The 24,620-nt window shown below is 36.3% G+C and overlaps 2 protein-coding genes across 8 annotated transcripts in view; one reads left to right on the plus strand and one right to left on the minus strand.

The window, feature by feature from the left end:
- The window catches only part of LOC128854862 (aldo-keto reductase family 1 member A1), a 26,193-nt gene extending 13,020 nt beyond the window's left edge, over positions 1-13,173 (plus strand). Inside the window, exons 2-6 of the mRNA XM_054089295.1 lie at positions 11,126-11,306; positions 12,092-12,279; positions 12,337-12,453; positions 12,520-12,902; positions 12,980-13,173. Of these exons, the coding sequence (XP_053945270.1) occupies positions 11,126-11,306; positions 12,092-12,279; positions 12,337-12,453; positions 12,520-12,902; positions 12,980-13,010 (900 nt within the window). The 3' untranslated portion in view covers positions 13,011-13,173. The remainder of the gene's footprint in view (positions 1-11,125; positions 11,307-12,091; positions 12,280-12,336; positions 12,454-12,519; positions 12,903-12,979) is intronic.
- Positions 13,044-23,527, minus strand: LOC128854860 (transmembrane protein 245). Of its 7 annotated transcripts, none has more exons than XM_054089293.1 (9): positions 23,320-23,527; positions 22,231-22,799; positions 21,593-22,171; positions 20,913-21,453; positions 18,857-19,035; positions 18,381-18,790; positions 18,151-18,303; positions 18,055-18,084; positions 13,044-13,420 (listed from the first exon to the last, which is right to left on the minus strand). In XM_054089293.1, exons 2-9 carry the CDS (start codon positions 22,747-22,749, stop codon positions 13,147-13,149), a joined length of 2,685 nt encoding a protein of 894 aa, XP_053945268.1. In that variant the 5' UTR covers positions 22,750-22,799; positions 23,320-23,527; the 3' UTR covers positions 13,044-13,146. The 7 variants fall into 7 exon arrangements, 6 of the variants coding, with proteins under 6 accessions (XP_053945268.1, XP_053945267.1, XP_053945266.1 ...); XM_054089292.1 differs by having other exon boundaries at positions 18,857-19,047; XM_054089291.1 differs by having other exon boundaries at positions 13,044-13,417; positions 18,857-19,059.
- Between the last annotated feature and the right edge of the window lie 1,093 nt (positions 23,528-24,620).

Below are 24,620 nucleotides of genomic sequence, written 5' to 3' on the forward strand. Positions count from 1 at the left end.
AACATAAGCCCGATGACCTGCTGGAAAAGAAATATGGATAACGAAAACTAAAACGCAAAAATACTTAAAATTTCTTAATCCTCTTCCATTAACTCGGACAAATTGTGGCCAACACTCTAAATATTAATAAACAGATATGTTGCAAAGCAACTGTCGATTTGATGATCACCCAAGTAAATTGTACCGGTAACGCATTTACATCGGTGAAACCTCTTTTAGGTAGTAACTTGAGAACTGCTGGCGCAGTCAATTTTCTGCACCTACTATTCACTAATATTTAAACAATGCAAATAAACCAAATTCAAAATTTGTATTTGCAAATTTCTTTCTTAAAATAATTAGACTTTGAATTAACCAGTTGGCTTTGGGCATTTGTGTACCCAAAGTAAAAACAAAATTAATTAATTAAAATAAAAATTTAATTAATTAAAACATATATACCGGATGCATACGGTAGTTGAGGGCATGCATATACTACTTATATATGCGGCTTTAATTTCCCGAAAGCATTATTTTTCTTTTTGCTCTTTTTCAGATAAGACGCCCTCCATGTCTTAACTCAAGAAATGAAAAGACTTGCAGTTATCGTCGCAATATGCGCAAATCACACCGATCTATAAATCTCTAATTTTCTTAAGTGCGTCCGTTCATTCGTTCATAAGGTTCATCGGGAATTGACCTGGTACCCTGAAGCGCCTGAGAGGTAATGATTTTTTTCTGACGAAACAAATTTTGACCAAGACCAAAATACCAACCGTAGAAATGGCAGATGGCTTTGTTCCAATCTTACAGAGGTTCCTATTGTCATTAACACGAAGCTTCCAGCCACTGTAATGGTTTTAGGCCGGTTTTACGTGTTGTGAGTAACAAAAGACATGTCATGCCACCACACTTCTTTACTCAAGGATTTCGATTGAATTCTGCAGCATATATCGAAATTCTATAGACAGTAGTCGAACCCTGGAATGATAGTATGCGTGGTGATAGCTCATACATCTTTCAACAGACTCTGCTCCTTCACACAAACCTATGCCGATACAATAACATCGAACTTATGGTCGCTTAACTCCTCAGACCTTGACCCTCTGGATTACTACGTATGAGAAGTAGTTGAGCGGGAAACCAATAAGCCTCCCATTTCCTCTCTGAAGGCTGCAATTAATATATAACAGCCAATATGAATAAGGAGCATTTGATTCGGGCATGCAATCGTTTCCGGACCCGGAAGCCAATACAGATGAAGGAAATTTAATCAAATGATCTAAAGAAGATATATAATATAATTAGTTAATGTTATATAAAAAATTTTTAAACTTCATAAAATTTTGTTCAAAATAAAAGCTAAGTAGTTTCACTCTCAAGTTGCCCTCAAATACCGTACGCACCCTATATACAAAAGCGTCAAACACTATTCACTATTCACTTCTTAAGTTACACCTTCAGACATGTTTAGCGAATTACTCGTTTACTTTTGAAACTGGTTTAAGGTTTTGTTTATATTTTTTCTTTAAATAATTTTTTCTGCTTTCACTGCACTGCAACGTTCAAGATGCTAAGCAACCGTTAAATAAAAAGAAGCTAAGAGTACCATTAAAGACGTTTTTCCGCATTCTTTAGGACCTGTAACAGAGAACAAGTAGGGAAACACAAACAGCCAAGCATACATCTACATACACTTGCGCTCAAATAATTAAGTGCACTACTAAATCAGACAAAAACACTCATTTATAAAAAAATAATTCGGGGAAAGTTGAAAAATTAAAGTGTAATATGAATTTTTCAGAAAACAATCTATTCCACCACAGGTTTTGTGCTCATATAATTAAGTTACAACAAAGTTATTAATATTGTGATTATTTCTATACCTTACATATAAATATATATATACATATATATGACGCTTACCTGCTTTTCTGGGTATTTGGCCGAGCTCCTCCTCTTATTTGTGGTGTGCATGTTTTCCGTTTACTCGCCTACAACTTCAAGTTTACGGTTTTAATAGTGCAACCATGTTTTAGACAATTTAAAATTCGGCTAAATGGGCTGAGGCATATGCAAGACTGAGTAGAATTAAACGTGTTAGCCACAAATGGGGGACCTACAGTTTCATGTCTACTCCGAACGGCAGATAGATCTTTTTATGCTTTTTCAAGGCAGTGTTTGGGAAATTTTGTCTTGCTGTAAAGCCCAAGCAAGCGGCGAATTATCGGCGTGCTATTGGAAGATTTCCTTCCTCATAATTTCAGTCGTTTTGATTTGAATTTGTATAATCGGACCAACACCTGATGATGTAAAACAGCTCCACACCGTATCCGATGGACCCCACCATTTTAACTGTTGTTTATTTTAGTGTACTTGAGATTTAATTCCTGCAGTGGTGAGCATCTCACGTAGGTTTTTTCACCAATCTCAAACACATTAAATTTGAACTCGTCACTTCAGACAATTGATTTCTAAAAATTGGTGTCTTTATTCAAATGTAATTTGTCAAAGATCAAGCGTTTTCAAATATTTTTACGAATACATTGGGTTTAGGTCGAGTGATACAGCCGATTAAACAATATTCCTAAAGTCGTTTTCGAACAGTTAGGGATGATATATTTCTTTCACTTGCTGTGCCACAAAACACAGAAAATTGTTTAATACCTTTATAATGCATGCAGTATGGCATTGAACTATGGTATACGAATCTGTTCGCTGAAAAAATTAAAAATTAAATTGTGTCAAGGGTTAGTTATTATTTTTGGTCTTTCTTTTTCAATTTTATTTCCTAGTGACTTAAATGTATGAGCACAAATGTACATGAATAATTGTTTTTTTGTTGGATTAAGATGTAAAACGACAAAACGCCTTTTTAAATGAAGCTTTCTTTTGTAGGCAAACAATTAGAAACACTTAGTGAGGCCAAGCTTTGCTTAAGCAACAGCTGCTTGCATAGGCCAACGGAATGTAAATAGAAGTAGATATAGTATGTATACATAGGTAAACGGTTCTTCAATAAGGGCGCTGGAACTTTGACAGTGTGTAGCGGTCGTCTTGGGAAAGCTTAAGCTGTCAAATTTGATGTATTGACATTAAACTATGAAATTAAATATTACAATTTATTAAATGTATGCTCTCTTCGCCAATCGTTCCATGCGCCTTGTGCATTTTATGATCTCGTTGCCAATCGAGGCTCATTTCTGATTACGGCAGATGCATCAACGGCATCGTCACTTCGAAAAAAAGCATTGTTTGGTATGAATCAGGCTTTATTCCTCCAGTGACACCTAAAGACCAAATGGTCCACTAAGATGCGTCACCCACAACGGACCCGGGGCGGCCATTTGTTCCTAATTTTATTCACCATTGCAAACAATTTTATTATTTAACTTCAAAATTCGAGCGTTCTTAATTAAAAAGCCTTTATATATGAATGTATGTAGATATCCATACCAAAATGTTCAGAATCGGATGATGAACCAGCTTGACCTGTATACCTATCCATTCAGATCTCCGTCCATCCAAATGAAATCTCGAGTGAAAATTGAGATATGTCAAGCTTTCTTTGACACATGGTCGAGTTTTTGGATTGGTTGATTTGAGTAAAATTTGAATAAAATCTAAAACAAATTTCATTCGTACCCAAATTTCTTTTGGTATATACATAGTGCATACTCGTACGTATGTTGGTGTTAGAAATAAGTTAAATCGTTTGGATTTCAAAAGTATAAAAATATGCTATAAAAACGACTACTATAGAAATGTACCTACGTAACAGAATCTTCCACTTCGTAATATATATAAATATGTGCACACATTATTATTTTTATTACAGTTGGATTTTATTTTATTTCGTACGTAAATATGCACACATATTGTTATTATTTGTATTACAGTTGGATTTTACTTGATTTCTTTATATATTAATTAGAAAGATAATTATGAATAAATATATTACACAACGAAAGGCACTAGTAGCTAAGACTAAGGGCTTAGATTTGGTTTTTAATAACGTGCATTTTCGTCCGTCCGTACGGTTGCCTTCAGGGGAACTAAATTTATTTCAACTTTAATTAAAATGGAGGGAGAGAAATCCACAAAACGCCTGGGTATTCTACCCTCTGTGAGATCGAACTGACGTAAAATCGTTCACGCATGCCGTTATTACGGCAGCTTCTTGTTTTTTATGATTTATATAGTCCGACGTAAGAGTGTATTTCGACATGGAACATTGAACTGTACTTATCTGTGCTGCTACTATGGTAGCTCCTTATTTATCTTTATATTTATTATTTTCTGGATCGAGTTAAATTATTTTAATTTTAAATCGAAGGTTTAATATTCATTTTAGTGCATTTCATATTCATTTATTAAATGCAATTTCTTTTCATTTTTCGTGCTTTTTATATTGTAAATTGGATTTGGGTTTTAAATTCATTTTAACATTTAATATTTCTTATATTGGCGTATTTTTTTAACTCATTTCAGTTTTTTTATTATATTGGTTTTACTTCCCTTTAATTCCCTTCCCTTTATTTTTGTTGCATCTCATAAGACATTTTTATATTTTACTAACTTATTATATTGCAAGTTGGGTTTGATATGGATGAATAACTGTGAATATGTGTGATTTCGCATCACTGATCGTCACTGACTAACTCGGCACGAGTTCCACATAACCGTAAATGAACTGAACTTTTATACCACAACAAAGATTATAAGTAAAATAAAAATGACAAGATTTGGTTGATGATTATCAGTAAGCAAGTGGAAAAAATAACAAGACAATATGATTGTAGGCTTGACTTGCATATAGGTAGCGTGCATATATCAATACTCATAATTCAATATTATGCAAAGAAAGTATGAATACAGAACATTCTTAAAGTTGCTCTTACTTTAGCTGCTGCGAATCGCAGCTGGAATTGAATTCCAGGTACGGATGAAAAACACTCTTGCAGAGGTTAGATAATTGTGCTAACGTAGAATCACAACATTTTGGTGAGCCAATTTTGTGCAAGATAATTTCTCATAAATATAGATAGGTGTCTTATCCAACATAAGTCGGTGTAGAAAAATACAGTTTCTCATTTTGATGTATTATGATAATTAACATCCCATTCACCACGATTTTCAACTGGAGATATGCTCATATTTCATTAGTCCACATACAAAGTGAATAACAGGATTAAAGGTCATATCATATTTGTTAGCGGAGTGAGAATTCAATCGACTGCAGACTAGTTTGCTATAGCAGATTATTGGCAATATCGGTAAGTTCTAGGGCAAGTTTTCATCTGATACCTGTTGTTAACGCTGCAGACATTCTCAAATTTCTTAAAATATTACACACTTTGGATATGACGGAATTTACGAGATCGATACAAGAAATATATATGTATATATAATTGGCGTGGGTATTTGGGCGAGTTCCTCCTCCTATTTGTGGCGTGCGTCTTGATGTTGTTCCACAAATGGAGGGGCCTACAGCTTCAAGCCGACTCCGAACGGCAGATATTTTTATGAGGAGCTTTTTCATGGCAGAAATACACTCGGAGGTTTGCGATACAAGAAATACTAGAGTTAATAACAAAGCCAAGATTTGTAGCTTTCGTAACAAATTAAAGGGATTATAACCAACGCAAAGAAATGGAATAGTGGAAGAATTAACATATTTTTACAAGTAGGTCACACATAAGACTTGTCATTGTTAAGACATAGACCAGTTTTTAAAGCTCTCGAGGTTATAAATGATAAGTCGCCGTTGAAACTAGAACACAAGTCAGCTATTTAGCTAAGAGTTTCTGATAAATAAAGCTGAATATTATTCACATAAGTGCGCATTTTTAAATGTTGGCAAGCACCAAAAATGTCATTGATACATAAACCAAATAGCAGCGGCCCGAAATACAGCTGACAAAAGTGACTTTTACTATGAGAGCTCGGAACCAATTTTTACATGTTGAGTTCTGTCTGCTAGATAACTCCTCATTAGCTTTACTATGAATAAATCGATCCCAAACTAAGGCTTTAGTTTATAGTTCATGATTAACCGAGTCAAAAGCTTTAGAAAGCTTAGGCATAGCAATGTTAGACGATTAGCTTGATCAAGCCTAATGGCTTGAAGAATTTTAACAGCCATGGAACAGCTATGCTTTGCGCTAAAATCAAAATGGAATGGAGACTGCAAACCTTAATTTATTAATTTGCGAAGATATTTGTTTAGACATAAAAGACTCAAAAACCTTATACACTCTTATACAGTCTCTATAAGATATTTATTGGACGAAAATCAGAAGAAATGCATACAGACTTATTTGAATGGAACCACGACTTATGGCCATATTTTATTTAAAATGCTTATGTTTTCCTTCTTCAGCTCTGGTATCATCTCGGTCTTACTGGCACATACCATATTTTTCACGTAGCTCCAGACAAAGAAGTTCAATGGTATTAAATTGCAAGGTCGGGGCGGCTATTTGACTTCGTTGATTCGTGAAATGATGCATGTTTGGAACTTTGATCGTAATGGGGTAATTATTTAATACTCTGTAGGGCAATTGGCAACGTCCCGTTGAAACTATATATCGTTCAAGTCTATGTCATCTAAGTCAGGCCATAAAAAGTTTTTATCATGTCACGATAACGTTCACCATTCACCGTAACAGTGTTACCGGCATCATTTTAGAAGGAGAATGGTTCGATTACTCCGCCAGCCCTGTGGAACAGTTTTGCTTTTTAACGTACCCCCCTTCGGTGAAAATGTGCCTATTATGCCCATACTAGTGAATAATCAATAATAATAAGTAATAACGAAAGTAAGCTGCTTGAACGCAGAAGAGCGAGATAATATTGTTCAAATACAAACACACATACACGCACTGAGGTGAATGGCCTATACAATCAAAATATACTAATGCTAAGGTGAATGGCCTATACACTCTAAATATATCTACTTATGCCTGTATGTAAATATATATATATATTATTATTATTACTTACGCACTTCCTTACTTTTTTCAATATGAGCTGAGAAACGTAGAGCGAATTTGGGCGGTACAGTTTTTATAAGTCGGCGGTTCTTCGCTTTCTGACCACCCTTTTACCTACATAGGTATGTGTGCCTATAAAATTTTCCATATCCAAAACAGAAAAAATGCTTGCACTATTTACACTTCGGTTCATGAGTCATACTTAAATCGAGAACCATGAGGCTTTAATATCGATATACATATGCACATATGTATATTATGTAAGTTCATAGCTCCAAAAATGTCAGCATTGCTACAAAGCAACCTGTTGTGTTAGCTTTTACGATATACTAAAATTAAAGCAAAAATGTAAGCAAGCTAAGAATTCTGGCGATTAGTTTACAGGTAATTGAAGCCGTTAATATTTTTACCCATTGACAATCTTGTACTTTTTAACATATGTATGAGCACATTTGTTCACTAATTTTTTATGTTAACAAATATTTTGACTTTGGTAAATTATTCTCCGTGCCTCCTTTTTTCATCAAATGCTAAATGTGGAAAATTGCCGAACGATGACTTATTACGTCTATGTTAACCGCTTCGTACTTCTGATAAAATTCATCAGGTGGATACCATCTAAATCTGCTAAATCTACAAGCATAGCAAAAAACTTAAAGTTAAGATACCTAAATATTAGCCCCTCGAGAGAACACCAGCTGTGGAAGCTAGTGCACTTGCCCAGGGTTCGATGTGTTGACGCGAAGACCACCTTTCCAGCACAGCACAAGTAGTTAATGGGGGCCCATTCTGCTTCTTCTTATTTCATGGAGAAACTGCCTAACAGGCCTCCCGTCTCGCTAGCATGATGTCTCCAGCAGTACAATAATCAGATAGGGTTGAAAGAGAAGTCAATAGTTCCCGACATTTTCGAGCACACTATCAGTGAGCCAAATCTTCTTACCGGTTCAATGGATGAGCAATACGCTAAGTACAAGAGCCATATCAATCATATGGTGGAATATAACGGCAAATACATCCAGGGGACCCCGAAAGGTGCTGTTTTATCATCACTAATCCGAGTTTTGGAGTTTTTGAGAGAAAGATTCTGCGGAAGATTTTTGTACTTTTGCACATTGGTGACGGCGAATATCGCAGACGATGAAGCGATGAGCTGTATGAGCTTTACGACGACATAGACATAGCGCAGTGAATAAAGATCCAGCGGATACATTGGCTGGGCCACGTCGTCTGAATGGATACAAACGCTCCGGCTCTGAAATAATTCGATGCGGTACCAGCTGGTGGTAGCAGAGGAAGAGGAAGCCTCCTTTACGTTGGAAAAACCAGGTGGAGAAGGACTTGCCTTCACTTGGTGTGTCCAACTGGCGTCGGTTAGCACGAGAAAGAAACGACTAGCGCACTTTGTTAAACTCGGCCAAAATCGCATAAGCGGTTATCGCGCCAATTAAGAAGAAGAATGGTGGCATAGTATGACTCTATGTAATAGAATTCAATTATTATAAATAAAAGTTGGTATACTAAGATGGAGCTGTACATAAATCCAGCAAAAACGACCATTGTAACATTCACAAGAAAATATAAACTTAAACAACTTACTTTACTTAAATGGGATTGAGATAGAACTATAAAGGGGAGTAAAATTCTTCAGTATAACATTTGGAAATCGCACATAGAAGAGATGGCGGGAAAGGTCACAATAATATTCAATATGTATAAATCGATTGCAGAGAAAATTAATAACAGTAATAAACACACAAGGTTACAAAAGCTTGCGTGGGCGTGCATAACAGGAGCCATACGTACATTCCCCACGACATCACTGGAGGTTCTCTAGGATACCCCGTAAGAACTACCAAGCGTTTATCAAAATCGCAAGGAATTTTATATATAATACTTGCTGAACTAACTCTTGAGATCTTGCCATATGACATGTTGCTACCGATGCTCAGTTTTGTCAAACGCTTCAAGGCTGAACTTGGCAATAAAAAGGCTTGAGGAGGATTCTAAGCGTATGTGATTTCAAAAAATATAGTTTCTGATCAACAAGCCATATTCTTCCGTATTTCTACCTTCAGTTCAATGCCTGGCTATATAAAGTCAGTTAAGAAAATTTCCCATAATCTATTTCTTCTTGTAAAGAAAGCAAACGAAAGATGGCGTAATGAAGCCACCTGCAAAAACGCCCGTCAACTGTGGCCGACTCTAAATGCTAAATGCACAGAATCTCTGCTAAGCCAAAATAAACACAGTCTTAGCACATTGATCTCAGTCATAACGGGGCACTGCCTCATAGGTAGACACGTCCAAGGGATGGGTGTGCAAACGCATGACTTCTGTAGAAGTTTTCTAGATGAGGACGAGGAAGAGACAATCTCGCACCTACTGTGTCACTGCCCTGCTCTATCCAGACGCAGGTTTACTATTCTGGGTAAACAATTTTTTAATGATTCAGAAGATCTCAGTTCTACAGAAATCAGAGATATTTTAAAATTTTTGAAAAGCACACACTGGTTTTAGGAGAGATAGGGACAAGCTCCCCACGCGGCATCACAATGGGCTATGAGCCTGAGTGGGTCCCACAGGACAACCGCTTCAACCTAACCTAACCTAACCTATTTATTGTACAATTTGTGGCTTTACGTTGCCCCACAAATAGAGGAATTCATATTTTTATAATGCCCTATAACTTCTTCGATCAACAGTAAGATTCAACTAGCCTTTGAAATGCTTTAAAGATAAAATATGAGAACAAAATTGTTCCAAAGTAATACCCTCTTCCCGACAGTAACATTCAACAGGAATTTTGCCACTCTCTTTCCATCTCAGGAGGAATGGAGTAAGGAATTCTCACTAAACAGATGGCTCCAAAATAGAATGTGGTGTTGGAGAAGGAAGGGTATACATTCTCATAGACTTAGAATTGAAAAATATCTACATCTTCCTAATGCCTGCAGTGTCTTCCAGGCGGGAGTACTGGCAGTTGGGGAAGTTTGTAGGTTACCAATATCAGATTTACCTTTTAAGGGTAATATACGCTTAACACCTTGAGTGAAAACCATAACTTTACCTTAATCTGGGTCTCGGGACATCGGAACATTGAAGGTAATGAACAGATGAACTGACAAGAGGGGAATCTGCGACGTTCTTGTAGAATCGGTATTCACACCACTAGGTGCAATCAACAAGACAATTTCCTCAAAATACCTCCGAAGTGCAGATTGTATTGTAGATGCAGAGACCAGACGACATGCAAAATTAGCAGAACTTTATGGCCCACCTACAGGCTCAAAAAAACGTTAACATTGATCAACATGAAACGAAGGGACTAACGGCAGTCATAACTGGCATTTGGTCTATCAAAGAACAAACGGCCAAAATGGGTATCCCTCACAATACATACTGTTACAGTTGTAAACAACCGGATAAAAAGGAAACAATCTTCTATTACGCCCTGCATGCCCGGCAAACCGCTGTTCGAGATTCTCGAAAAACTGTCCGGTTTAGATGTTAAAAACCTAATAAAATTCTTAAGTCATGCTTTAAAAAACCGTTCAATAAGTTGGTAACGAAGATATGGTAACAAAATGCTGCGGAAGCGCTGGTTGCATTCTGGATGAATCACCACTTCAACCAACCCTCTTTATTCATGAAATGATAACTATCTTCAGGCTAATCTAATTCAAATGGAAATGATTGAAACAAACACAAGCAGTTGAGGTACATTCCAGTCAAAGCATCACCAGCTCTTTAGCTTCCTGTAGAATTACGGGAAATATCTCGCCTGCTCGGTTAAAACAACTCCAACGTCTTCTTAGAACTATTAGCCCACTAATCATATGGCTAACAAAGGAGAGACTCTAATAAGCTTTTAAAATAAGAGGGCGGATCCTCAACTATTTTTTAGCGAAATCTCTAGAAAAGAAAACATGCCCATAGCATTCTTGTTTGGAGTACTTTTTGAAACATTTAGGTGCAATATATTCTTCGCAGACATTTGTTATTTGATTTTCCAACACTTTTTGACTAGTCTACGCATCATATGCACAGTGTCATAATGGAATCAATTATTTTAAAAATCGTTTAATTGAAAATTTTAATTTTCATTTTACTTAATTCTTCTTTTTTTTTTGTCTCGTTTTGTTGCACAGGCAAGTGAAGAGGAAATAACCTTTGCTGTAAATGAAGCTCTCAAGGTAGGCTACCGCCATATTGACACAGCACCGGTGTATTTGAATGAGAAGGCTATTGGAAACATTCTGAAAGAGTGGTTATCTGAGGGCAAAATTAACCGATCCGATATTTTCGTCACTACAAAGTTGCCACCACCAGGTAATTGACATGAAGCATGGAGTATGTTGAACTGTTGCAAAATTAGTGCACTTTCGTTGCACTCTCTGCTTCAAATACGATCTAGCTTTGTAGCCGTTAAAATTACTTCTTGATGAAATTATTTAAATATGTTACTATCTCGAATTTTACCGCATTTTAGGCATCGAAATAATTATATTTTTTTGAAGAATGCAAAATTTCTTTGCCAGTTTCCAAAAGACCATACCTTAAAGCGTCATAATTCACAAGAGTTAATTTTTTCTATCAATTTATGTTAAAAGGCCACACTTATAAATAGATTTGATTTTTTTCACGAAATGGCTCTTAATTTTTATTTATATTCGAACATTATTTAAATAAAAGAGCTTAAGCGCAGTTGTATTACATTTAGCTTTTGAGACATCAATAAGTGTACTATAATATAATTTTTTCAAAATTTTGGAAAACCAAATATTAATAAACAACATAAGTCGGACTTTAAAGATCCAGTGTGCCGACCGTGCCGGAAAATCTGTAATACAAGATGGCGCAAAATTAATCATTCTAACGGAAGATTTATATTTTTTTTTAATGGCGTCTTATTTGACACTGAACTAGACAGCTGCACTACACAAACAGACAAGCAACGGAGCGTGTAAAGGTCAAAATGAAGATTTTCTTCACCCAAAATCTTTTTTTTTTAATTCGTAAAAAAGTTATTAAAAAAAATGGATTATTAATTTTGCGTCCCCCAGTATATGCAACTCAATTATAATGCCACAAATAATTAATATTCCCTTTAACAGCCGATAGGCTCGATCTAGTTGAGCTGACCTTGAGAAAATCTCTGGAAGATCTGCAACTGGATTATGTCGATTTGTATTTGATACATACACCATTTACGGTGGTACTTGACGAAAAAGGCGAATTCAAACGCTATGAAGATGGCTCCATCGTGGTCGATCCCCGCACCGATCACGCAGCTATTTGGAAGGTAAATTGATCGTTTTTTAAAAAGACAGTAGAAAGAATTAATGTTATTAATTTGAAGGAAATGGAAGGTCTTGTTGCAAAAGGTCTAATCAAATCCATAGGTATATCGAATTTCAATCTGAAACAAATTAAAAAGCTAATGGAGCATTGCACCATTCAGCCAGCAGTTTTACAGGTATAAATATCGCTCTGTGTGGTAACCGAAGTATTTTATTGTCAATGTTACTTCAAATTTTTACAGATTGAGCACCACATCTACTTGCAACAACCAGAATTGATTGATTATTGTAAGTCAGTGGGCATAGCGATCACCGCCTACTCGCCACTAGGCTCTAAAGGTGTGGGCGCTTTGAACAAGATGGTGGGTGTAGAGCGTGAACTGCCCGATTTATTCGATGTGCCAGAAGTGAAAAAGTTCGCTGAGAAGTATAATAAAAGTCCAGCACAAGTTTTGCTGCGTTGGATTGTACAAAAGGGTATATCGGTAATACCGAAAAGTACAAATGCGAAACGCATGCGTGAGAATAAGGATATCTTCGACTTTGAACTAAGTCCGAAGGAAATCGAACAGCTCAATAAACTGGATGCCAATGTGCGTATAGTGGATTTTGCATTTTTCAAAGGGTGAGCAAAAAATTAAAAAAATAAAAAATAATAATAATTAATGGCAACTAATACATTTTTACTTTTTTCCTTTGCAGTGTTGATAAACATCCGGAATTCCCTTTTTAAATTGGGTATTCAAAACTGGTCATTTACTTTATTTATTGCACATGCATATACTAATATATAAAATATAATTAGATTCAAAATGGCACATGGAAATATATACATATGTACTATACTTATATTTGTAGAAATATACACCTCACTTATTAGTTTCTGCAGCAGGCAATAGTGTTTTCTTTATTATTTTAAGTTCGATCGCGTGTGGTTTTTCCGTGCTGAAGTCATTACATTCGCTGGCTTGTTGGACGGGTGAATTGTTCTTTTGAGTATTAGATTCGTCGCTTTCCAATCTCTCTATTGGCTTTGCCGTTGCTCGCATCGGTTCACTAGTCACCTCTTGAGCTCCAACAACCGTCTCTTTAGCTTCTTTAAGGACCTCAGTTTCGATTTGGGATACATCTTCACTGCCACTGCTGGATAAAATAATACATATTTTATTAAATATAGCACTTGTTAATAAATATAATAGGTGCTCCTTTAAGGCTGCCTGTTTTAAAGTTGTGCAAATATAATAATGGTTTTACGGGTCTGCATATTATGTTTCGGCTATATGTATGTATATGAAGGTCGTTAGAAAAGTCCGTGCAAAAATAAAAATTAATTGTTTGGGGAAAACATTTTTTTTATTTTTCGACATAGTCTCCCTTTACACACTTCGTTCAACGCTGCTTTAGTTGTGGTTGTTGTCATCACCTCCTCGATTGAGCAAAATCATTTTGTCTTCAAATTTGGGAACAAATAGTACTTGTAGTCCGAGGGAGCCAAGTCTGGAGAATAGAAGGAATGTGAAATAAGGTGGAACCCTGTTTCCATTAATTTTGCGACCACAACTGGTGAGGCGTAAACTGGTGCGTTATCGTGATGGGCATGGAAATCATGCGACTTTCTCGATTCAAACGAATACCAAACACAAAAAAATAGAGCGATCTGGCTTAAACTTGGTGTGTGTTCTTCCAAGAGATGCTACCAATCCACCAATTGTGTCATCTCTCTGACTTTGCACGGACTTCTCAAACGACCCTCGTAATTTAGCACCACAAGTTGTAAAATCCAATACCGTTGAATTTTTTTTCTTGTGTTTCTATTTTTTAAGAAAAGTACATCTTTTCCACGTTTAATAACCCTGGAATAGTTCCTGGACTGAATGGCAAGATTCGACTCACCATTCGGCACTATGCCAAAATGCCATCGAAAACAAATTCTTTATTACAATAAAAACATAAAAAAAAACTCTTTAAAAACACTTTATTACAATATAGACAATTTAAAAATGGCGGCCTTAGGGGAATACTATATTTTTTGCTCGCTATTGCAGTAGGAAATCAATGGAAGAGAGTTAGCTTCAAGCCACTGATGCAGCCAAAAATAATATGCAGTTAGCTTTACTAATATTATAGTACTGGACAATGCACACGCTAACCAACTTGGGATTACACTACTCACATTAGAGCAGAATGTAATATTACATACTATAGCAACAGTATATAAGATTTTAGTATATGTATATCCTATAGTTGTAGACTTATCGGAACAGACAGGACAGTCAACACAGAATGGTAACTGGCTTGAGTTGAATGAAAATCCAGACTATGCTATTTCTCAGATTAACTTTAAAAATGAGCTTCACACACACCTTTGAATTTTTCATAATTAGATCTAAAACCCGTGGAGGGGGTGCCTGAGGCCAGTGGAATATTTTCTAAGCCGATATCTACGCTGAAATTAAAGCAGATAAATCAGCAGGATAAAGCAGAGAGTTCCACAGTGCGGCCCCCTTTCTCACTTATTGCCCACTTCCTATGTTACGAAGCTCACTCAAGCACCATATGGAATTTCATTGATCCCTTACGCTGATGATTTCTCAATATTGGCGCTTAGCAATGATTTTGATGACTTGTGTTCAATGTTCAATTACACGAAACCCAATATTCAAACCTACAAAATCCACGACGGGACTGTTTACAACGAGAACGAAAACAGGCTAACTCCAATTGAAGGCACAAGTTGATGACGCACCATTTTGTTAACACAACTCCAAGTACTGGGCGTCACCTTTGGCAGTTTGCTCTCCTTCTCGCCGCATGCACTTAATTCCTAAACTAAAGTCCTCAAATCGCTAGCCGTTCACCCTTGAGATAAATACAGGGAAAATTGCTAGCGGCATTTAAAACTATCGGTTGTTGTTGCAACAGTAACTTTGCCCTGTGAGAGTAGTGTAATGACCGGTCGTCTTCGTCTAGCTCATCTATCGGTAGGCCCAGGAAACTAGCTGTTTCGACAGGTTGGGTCCAGAGGGAGAGGGGTGTTAGATGAGTGAGTTTTATGGGGCATGTGAAAAGGTGGTTAGTGTCGTGTGGGGTGCCTTCACATGCCGAACATATGTTTAGTATGACGGGGTCGATTCTGGATAAGTAGGAGTTGGAGTTTAACCTGCTACAGTATCCAGAACGTTAAAACTAGCGGTCTGGTAAAACGCTGCAAACGAAACTACAGTTCTGTCATAACACTGAGTCCAGGACTGCAACGAGATACCTTCTGATGTTTCCTGAACACCAGCTACGCTGCTAGCATAAGAACCACCCTAGCGGTTCCCTGCTGGATACGAAGCCAACTCCTAGATTCGCCATAAATCATCTTTTACAACTTACCGACGACATCTGGACATACATATTCATATTAAAAACTCGACCACGGCAGTCAGCTCTACGTAACCAGAACGACCCAGATTTATATTCTGCTCAGGACTGTCATTCCAACAGCATTCTCCAAATATTTATGGAAACTGTGTATGATGTTACAACAACAAGCCACATCGACAATGCAGAATCACGATTCGCGACCTCTACTATCACTATCTACCGGACATCGAGCCACAAAGAAACGGAAGAGAGTGTGCAGTCGGTTTAATATATATCCTTTTCCTGTCTTAGCTATAGGGTTGAGCTGAACGAATTTATTATTAGTAAATGCCTTCTAATGCTTTCAAGGGTAGATTGTACCTAAACTATTCTTCTTCTTCTTTGTTGGCGCGATAGCCGCTTAAGCGAGTTTAACAAAGCGCGCCAGTCGTTTCTTCCTCGTGCTAACTGGCGCCGATTGGACACACCAAGTGAAGCCAAGTACTTTTTCTCCAGAGGGGAGGCCTTCCTCTTCCTACCACCAACAGATGCCGCATCGAATAGAGCGGAGCGTTTATATCAATTCGGACAAGCCATCCGAGCTGAAGGATTCACAGCACTATGTCGTCGTAAAGCTCATACAGCTCATTGTCCCATCGCCTGCGTTATTCGCCGTCAGCAACAGGTCGTGCAGAGGTCCAAAAGTCTTCCACAGAATCTTTCTCTCAAACAATCCAAAGTGAACACTACTATCCAGTGAATAAATTGCGGCTGGTGTAAAGTTGAACATTTTAAGATTATCTTGAAGTAAAATTTGTGGACCTTCTTACTTTGCAGACCGCAAATATGATCTGATTTGCAATATACCTGTTTTTTACCTCATCAAGGCATCGATACGTGAAACTTACTTCTTCATATATTTCTTGACAATAGGATACCATTTCTGTGTTACAATTCTTGATCCGCTAAGCCAAGTCAACCTAACCGAAGCTACTATATGCATATTCTGATATGTCGTTGCCCGTTGCGAAGTGGAAATCCATAAAGATAACTAACATAAAGATATTTAATATTTTGCTGGCTCACTGCTTAGATGGAGCTGCATAAATTTGACATTGGCATTATGTTAAGTGTAAATGCTTTTTTTATTGTATAACAATTCCAAGCTTGTAAAACAAATAGGCAAACATTTGTTACATACATTTTCATTAATTAAAATTTTTCAGTTTTGCTGGAATATACATACATACATATATTATGTTAAAACAAAAATATGTCATGCTACTAGGCGTAAAGCTTAAATTATTGTTATTCTATTTTATTAAGTTTAATTTATTATAAATTATATGATCAACAGTTGTTTTTTGGAAGCAATACCATTCATAAATCTAAGAATCTCGTTGGTCTAAGGCTCCATACGTATTTGTATTTCACAAGTTCTTAAACTATGAACATTTCTTCTCTCCGGACAAAAAAAAAAATTATTTTTTCTCAAAGAATATAACCAAACAAGTAACACTTCTACTTTTAAGGTAAATTTAAAGCTGTACGTTTTATAAAAGATGTATTTTGAATCGTCTTAAAAAAATGTAATACAAAAAAAACTCATTTGACATATCACTTGGGTAGATAATGGGCGGAGCACGTTACATAAAATTTATATAAATTTTATAATTACACAACAAATCAATAAATTTCATTGATAAATTTTTTCATTGTCTGACTGCAAAATTCGTTATCATTATTTATTATGAGTGTAATTTTTCTTTTAGTTTCAGAATCAACTGCTATTTATACATACGCCATGTATTGCAGTAGTTAGGTACATATAGATTTAACACATAAGTAGTTACATTTGATTCTCAAAGTATTCGAGCCTGTTGCGCCACTTTTTACATTAATTTCATTAATTCAATCAATCGAGTCAAGAAGTAAATTTTTAATTGCTGCTATTTCATGCTAATATTATAGTAATTTGCTTAACGTTAGTAGTCATAAAAGGAATGCCTGCGTAAGCTGAAAATATAACAAAATTACAATGCGATAAAATTAAAAACTGTTGAATCGTTTAAATCCAAAAAAAAAAAAAGAAAAGAAAAATATATGTATTATAATTAGAAATGCAAATGAATTACAGGATAGCAGCCGGTTTTTGAACTATTCATAAATAAACCTTTTTATTACTTTTACAAATCAGCGTGGATGCATGTTAACATTGATCCAATGAAGGAGCTCGAATTCAAGAACTCTTGTTAAAAGCTAAATTTATCAACGCTCATAAGTTGAAGTTGCATGAAACGTATTAGCATGAATGAAGTGTGTTAGCAGCAAGTTTAGTGTTTGGCGAAATACATAACCACGGGTAGAGTTATTTGCTTTGAATGCTTATGTCATTTGGCATGTGTCAATGAGTTCAATAAGCAACTCACGTCGCGCGGGTGTCTTCTTCAGAGCTGCGTCTAAAATGGAATTGATTGAGTTTGTAATGAATAATATACTTACGAGTGAATAAATCATTAACTCACCTCAAATCATCATTACTACGCATAGCTACAGCTGCCACTTCAAAGGTGCCAATGAAGAAGCAGAGCATGAGCGGTCCAAAGATTGCACCCTGCCAACCAACCCAATACATGCCGCCGGCAATAGCTAAACCAGTCAAATATGGATGTCCACCGCTGAGCAAGAATAACAAAGAAGGAATTATTCAATAAATTATTTAAAAGCCAAGCATGCACTATAATCGCAACACTACCCCTTCATTTCTGTATAGATGGCTGCCTCAAAGTAGGGCGGCACAAAGAATTGCAACAGGAAGAGCACGAGTCCAGCGTAGAAGCGATCTTGTGCCAGCCATAACTCTAACAAAGCGGGCAAAGCACACCAATAACTGCCCAGAAATGGAGCCGCAGACAAAATCGCTGCCAGCGCCGATGGCAGAAAGACAATACGGGCGCCAAACACTGTATGTACCAGCCACGTGAAGAGGCCCGTAAAGATGGAGCATTTAAACATGGAAATTAGCACACCCGAAATAGAGTTTTCCAACGCATCGGCGATCTTGGAGCCAGATGTAGGCAGTCCCAAATATTTGGTGATTTGTAGTGGCGCATATTTCGTATTGCTGCTGGACAGCAAATAGAATAGCGCTGTGAAGAAGACAATCTGTGTATGTATATGAGATTATTTAATTACAGTAAAAATTAAAGGGAAATGCATAACACTATTTACCATATCGAGTATGAATTCCACACAAGCCTGACCTCCAGACATCAACAAAGATAAGATTTCACCGGTAAACGTCATTATCATCGAGAGATTCGTACGAATGATGTGCCACAGAGATTCAGCTACTTCCAGTATGGTCTGCGTATTGCTCTTCGCCCAACCGATAATGCCCTGTTTAGCCACTAAAACTAGCTCTTTAAAATGTCCTTCATTAAAAACACATTGCAATTGGTTAGCTTTTGAAACATGCAGTGACCCATGAGAAATTACAAGGAAGGGGAAACAAACCAAAAACAAGGGAGTTCACATATTTGCACATATAAGTTATATATTTTTTGTGTACATATTCATATACTTTCGAGTGTTTTGTCGGCAAATAGCAGGAGACCCTAACGTGTCTTCCCTTTGTGCCTTAGTTTTTGGTAAGATGATGATTCAATATTCATACGAATATGTGCGATTGATTCTTAAGCGGTATAGAAATGGATTTCATCGAAAACTCAATTGAATTTGAACTTTGTGGGTACTCATAAACAGTAGAATTGTTTAGTAATATATCAAGTCTAACGCAAACTTGAAAAAGATAAGAATTATAATGTAGGCATACATAGCACCAGGAAATGATTATGAAGAGATTCGTCTATGATTCCGAACATTCATATTTCATAAATATTTATTCATATTGTTGTTGTATTATATGAGTTGCTGCTTTACTTCAAAAATTCAATACCACGTACGTATTTAGTTAATTCATTAGTATTTACAAGCATTTTGTGAGTGAGTTTAGTGTTTTCTTTAAAAAAAATCTGGTTAAAATAATAATGAAATAATTTGGTTATTAAAAAAAATACCAATGTCCCTCTTTTATATCACCCGTCACCAGTAATATTATTGTATTTTATTCAAGAGGCATATATCTAAAAATCATTGCCACTTTTTTGGCACTTATAACAGGCACTTTATAACAGCAAAATTACTTAAGGGGTAACACCACTGTACACGCGTAAAATAAACACGATTTTTAAAGAATTTTTTTGTATAGAAGGAAAGGGAAAACAATCACTCTGATTTGGGAAGTTATTACTTATATACTAAAATACAAAACTACAAAGTTTGATCGAAAAATTTTACAAAATGGCAGCCTTGGAGACATTTTTGTAATGTGGTTTCTCTTGAAGGAGCTCCGCGGCACGCAGCACAGAGGGTGCAAATTTTAATCTGGAACAAAGAAGCATTTTTTTTCTTAATCTAGATAAGAATAGCTAGAGAAACACGTAGGGGATTTAAAAAATATTTATTTTTGTGGAATTAGCAAGCATTTGAAGGAAAAAACTCTATTTTGGACTAAAAAAACGGGACTTAAATAATTATAACAATCGTTTAAGTTAATCTATCGAAAATCTCCTACGCTCTTCTCTTAAGAAGGTTATTATACAGACGTAGTGAAAAACCTGATTAAAAATATTTAAAATTGTTTGAGTTATGCTGCGTGCCAATTTCAGAAAATGTGTTTTGAGAAAAACGCGTTTAAAGTTTGGAAATTTGGAGAAGTCGTTAGGTAGCAGTCACTAACGCTTGGTTAAAAGCTTAAAATATTTATGAAATGAACTTCGGCAACGTATAAAACTTTTTGTTCTGTATTTTAAAAGGTTCAAAGAATTTTTTAAGCTTATAACAAAAAAATCAATTTTTTGAAATTCCTACAGTGGTGTTACCCCTTAAGCAAATGAAAGATGAAAATCATACAAATACTCGCAAGGTTTTAGAAATTTTCATACAACACGATTTTGTTAATGTATAAGAGTTGTTGTTGTTGTAGCAGCATAAACATTCCCAATACATATACGGGGAATGTTGCTAAAGTGACAGTCCTTGCCGGATATAAATCCGGGTCGTTCCGGTTACGAAGGAAAGGTGAATACGTGTAGATATGTATGTACAGATGTTTGTATAGATGTTAATTATGCGATGTGTAAAGTAGTTTTTATGCAATTGGGTTAATAGAGGATTAAGTAAACAATCACAAATAACGGTATATCGATATTGATTTCATGCTTACCTGGATTATCAACAATTTCACCGAATGTCGTCTTTAGCGCATCAGTTGGCACACGTGGTCCATATGAGGAATCAGATTTATTTACATCAATCCAATATTGTATCAAACGATCCCAAACATCTAAAATTTGTTCCTTCAATTTGGTTGCATGTACTGAATCCGCTTCAGCAAGCCAATCATCGATATACGTTTCGATTTTCCGACGTCCATAATGATGTGCATTATCCAACGCATCATCTAGGGAAGACTGTATATTCTCCGGCAGTATATCGACTAATTCAGGACGATCAGTAATTGTTTTGTTGATCAGATCTTTTCCCAGATAAGCAACCTCAATTGTTTCCGAATAAATATTCACGCAGAAAAATACTCCCAAGAAAGTAATTATCAAGAGCATAAGAATAATCATCAATATGGAAGTAACTAAATCGACGGAGGACTTCAATGAGTCACGTATGATTGCGTTTATTTTATAATTCAATTCAAGCACTCCAGGCAAACAAAGTGGCAATACGGCAGAGTGATGATCGATAGCCCACGACTGGAAGGAAAAGAAAATAGGAAGTATTGAATATATTTCTAGAAACAACTTGTCTAAAAAGCAAGCACAGTAACAGTCACCAACAATTATTGAAGGGTGCTTAATTACTGTTCAAAATAGTTCTTTATATTGTTTGTACCTTCAGTGTTTCATAGACTTCATTGAGTTTATTTGAAATGAATGTCGTAAAGCCAGTCACATTGCCCAATGTGTATAACAGATGCAATGATGTGGGTATTGCGGCCAATATGAACATCCATATGTTTCGGTACAAAAATGTGGCTACGCATGCATAAAACAAACACTTAAAATACATATCACTTAAATGTTGGCCATGCTTTTCGTCCACCAACTCTACGGTATCCAAGGAATCCATCGTTTCACTCATTGATACATCCTCAGCATCTGAATGTAAGCTTTGCTTCTTTATACTAATGTTTCTCACGGACTTTTCAAAATCTGTTTTGTCGAGCAACTTCTTTAGTTTATCTATACAACTGCTGGACCCCTCGACAGTACGCATATGATAAATAATAGATGCACCCACGTATAACATAATCGAAATAAAAGCAGGTACTTGCAGTGCCCCTAAAAAGCTGCAACCGTAACTGACGATAGCAACCCACAGCGACTGACCAGCCATGACAAACTTAGGACTATTTTCTGGTTTCCACAAAAAATAAACCGAAGTCAAGTAGACTACGATTATTACAAATAGCTGTAAAATTAACCATATTTTATTTATATCGAATTTTATTTTAACTACATTTTACTTACCATGTAAATATTCAGAAAACCAATTAATCGTACGAAAGTAGTATGCGAAAACACCACAAAGCGCCAGATGGCACAGAGAAATCCTTTGGGCGCATACAACATCAACAGTTTAAAGCACGCAGCCAAGCCAACACCTGCTGTCAACAATTGCCAGTGTTCCCGCAACCAACTCACCAGCAAGCTGCCGCAGTACTCGGTTGCTTCGAGCGGGGCCAAACATATCGACACCATAACGTTTGAATCACGGTCTTCTAGGCGCTCAAACCAACCGTTTAGCAGTTGTGCTAAACGCCGTTTGAAAGGAAAAAGAACTGCGCCCATAAGAAAAGCCCAAAGAAGTGGACGTACAAATGGGCCGAGAATGAAACAGACAGCAACGAATGCAGCAATGCCAGCTGCTATTAGAAAATTGTACATTGCTGCTTTGAATGTTTCATTATTCTGTGACCGCATACGCATCAACTTATTGAGAACGCTATCGAAAGAGCGATCTCGGCGGATAGAGTCGGAGCGATTCATTTTGTTGAAAATGCTATGATACGGTTTAAAGGCTGATCCAAAGTTCAAGGCTGTAATTGAAAATTAAGTTTAATATTGTAAAACATCAATTATTTTGTAGTAGCGTCCAATATATTTTATGAGCAACTAGTCTAGTATCAGGATAAGCCTCTCCCCCAAATCGTGGAGTGCGCATCGATTTTGTCCTACAACCGCAGAGCTTCCAGTGTTATGCCTGCAGGTTGTTTTTTTTAGAGGCATTGTAATATAAAACAATGAAAAAGGGCATTCGATTAATTCGATTAGAAGAGCAGCAAATATCTATAAATAGTTGGTTGATCAACGCCGATGACGTATGCCTTTTGCGGCCACACCTTTTACCTTAAATAGACCAAATAACATCTAATTCGCATACCATTTGCACAAAATCACTCAATATACAATTCACAGGGTCTTTTCTTGTACAGCCCTTACGGATGGAGTAATTTGTTTCTTAAAATCAACCACGCACGCAACCATGACGTCAGTTCACTTGCCATGCACGCTCCAATTCCACGCCCATGGCCCTGCCTTCTTGTGATAAAAACTTACTTATTTCGTTGTGCTACTCAAATGTTCTACAATGCATCCGATTTATTTCCTAGTTTGACAGTTAGTTTGGGCATAATGCTTGCCGAAAACAGATTGGATTCCCACATAAACAACTTGTTTTAACCGTAATTTATTTTGTTTTCATTGTTTAATCTGCAGCTACTTTAATCACAATCAAAGTTGCCGTCATCTACGACACATTCAAATACCGTGTGGGTAACAGCTGATTAGATATGTTGGAAAAACATCGATGCATCGAATATATTCCACTCAAAGCATTAATAGTCGATATATCGATGTTTTATAAAACTGAAACCTCAAATATATTTAACGGCCATTTCACTCTTTCAATTATGCAAAATTTCAAATTATTTCCTAAATTAGTTACAAAGTTAATTATGTTTTGGAAAAGGCCCATATGCTAAATGTCCCTACTGGATGGTTGATCGCAGACCCTTCATATCCGTTGCATCCGTTGTTACTGACTTCATTCAGAAATTTGAGAGTGATAGTCAGTGAAAAGCTATGCAAAATACTATAAGAACAATAATCGACAATATTTCATTTCACTTGGTTACAGAAATGTTTTCAATCAAGTATTCGTACGGAAATGGAGTGAAACGCGTCAGCTGATTACCACTTATTTCATTTAGAGAAAGGGAACAAGTGAGAATGACGTAAAATCGACAATTTCGTTCGAGAACTTGATGGAGTTAAAGTTACAGAAATGGGCTACTGCAATCAATTTTATAAAAAGTTAAAAATTAAAAGAAAACGTTTATATTGAAATTGAGAAAACAATCGTTATTCATAAAGCGCTAAAATTTATATAAGTAATTGAACGAAGAAAACAACACAGTAAACATTATCTAGTGGATGTCTTGATTGAAGTGGGACATTTGTGTTTTTTTTTTAGCTGCATAAGAACTATCGATGTCGATAACTATGGTTTGACAACTCAGAATAGCGACTCGTGTTGACATTTCTGCTTAATAAGGTTTGGCAGGTCATCATGAATCCTTTAACGCTAGAACAAATGTGGAATTTACTTAAAAAAATAAATCTGCTTGCGGAGTTCATAGAGCACTTCGACCATTTCATGGTCAGCGTACTCGGCCTAGTGAGAAAGCAATTTTCAACTGGTTGACCATTGAGGAAGAGGCCGCGGTTACGGCGAATGGCGAGCGCAATCGAGCCATGCTGACTGAATTTTTGTTTCCAGAAATTAATCAACTAAATTTGGTTCCAACAAAACGGCGCAACCTATCACAAAGCGCGGTTAATATCGATTTATTGCAAAT

This window comes from Anastrepha ludens, chromosome 2, assembly GCF_028408465.1.
Source record: "Anastrepha ludens isolate Willacy chromosome 2, idAnaLude1.1, whole genome shotgun sequence".
Lineage (NCBI taxonomy): Eukaryota > Metazoa > Arthropoda > Insecta > Diptera > Tephritidae > Anastrepha > Anastrepha ludens.

What these genes read in the sequence shown, in the direction of transcription:
- LOC128854860 (XM_054089289.1), bottom strand. Translation starts at nt 22,749, where the DNA reads ATGAATCGCTCCGACTCTATCCGCCGAGATCGCTCTTTCGATAGCGTT. An exon ending in TGAAATTGTTGATAATCCAG is followed by an intron (nt 19,060 to 20,912) that starts GTAAGCATGAAA and finishes TTTTTAATGAAG; the next exon opens with GACATTTTAAAGAGCTAGTT. An exon ending in ATCTATACAGAAATGAAGGG is followed by an intron (nt 18,304 to 18,380) that starts GTAGTGTTGCGA and finishes ATTCTTGCTCAG; the next exon opens with CGGTGGACATCCATATTTGA.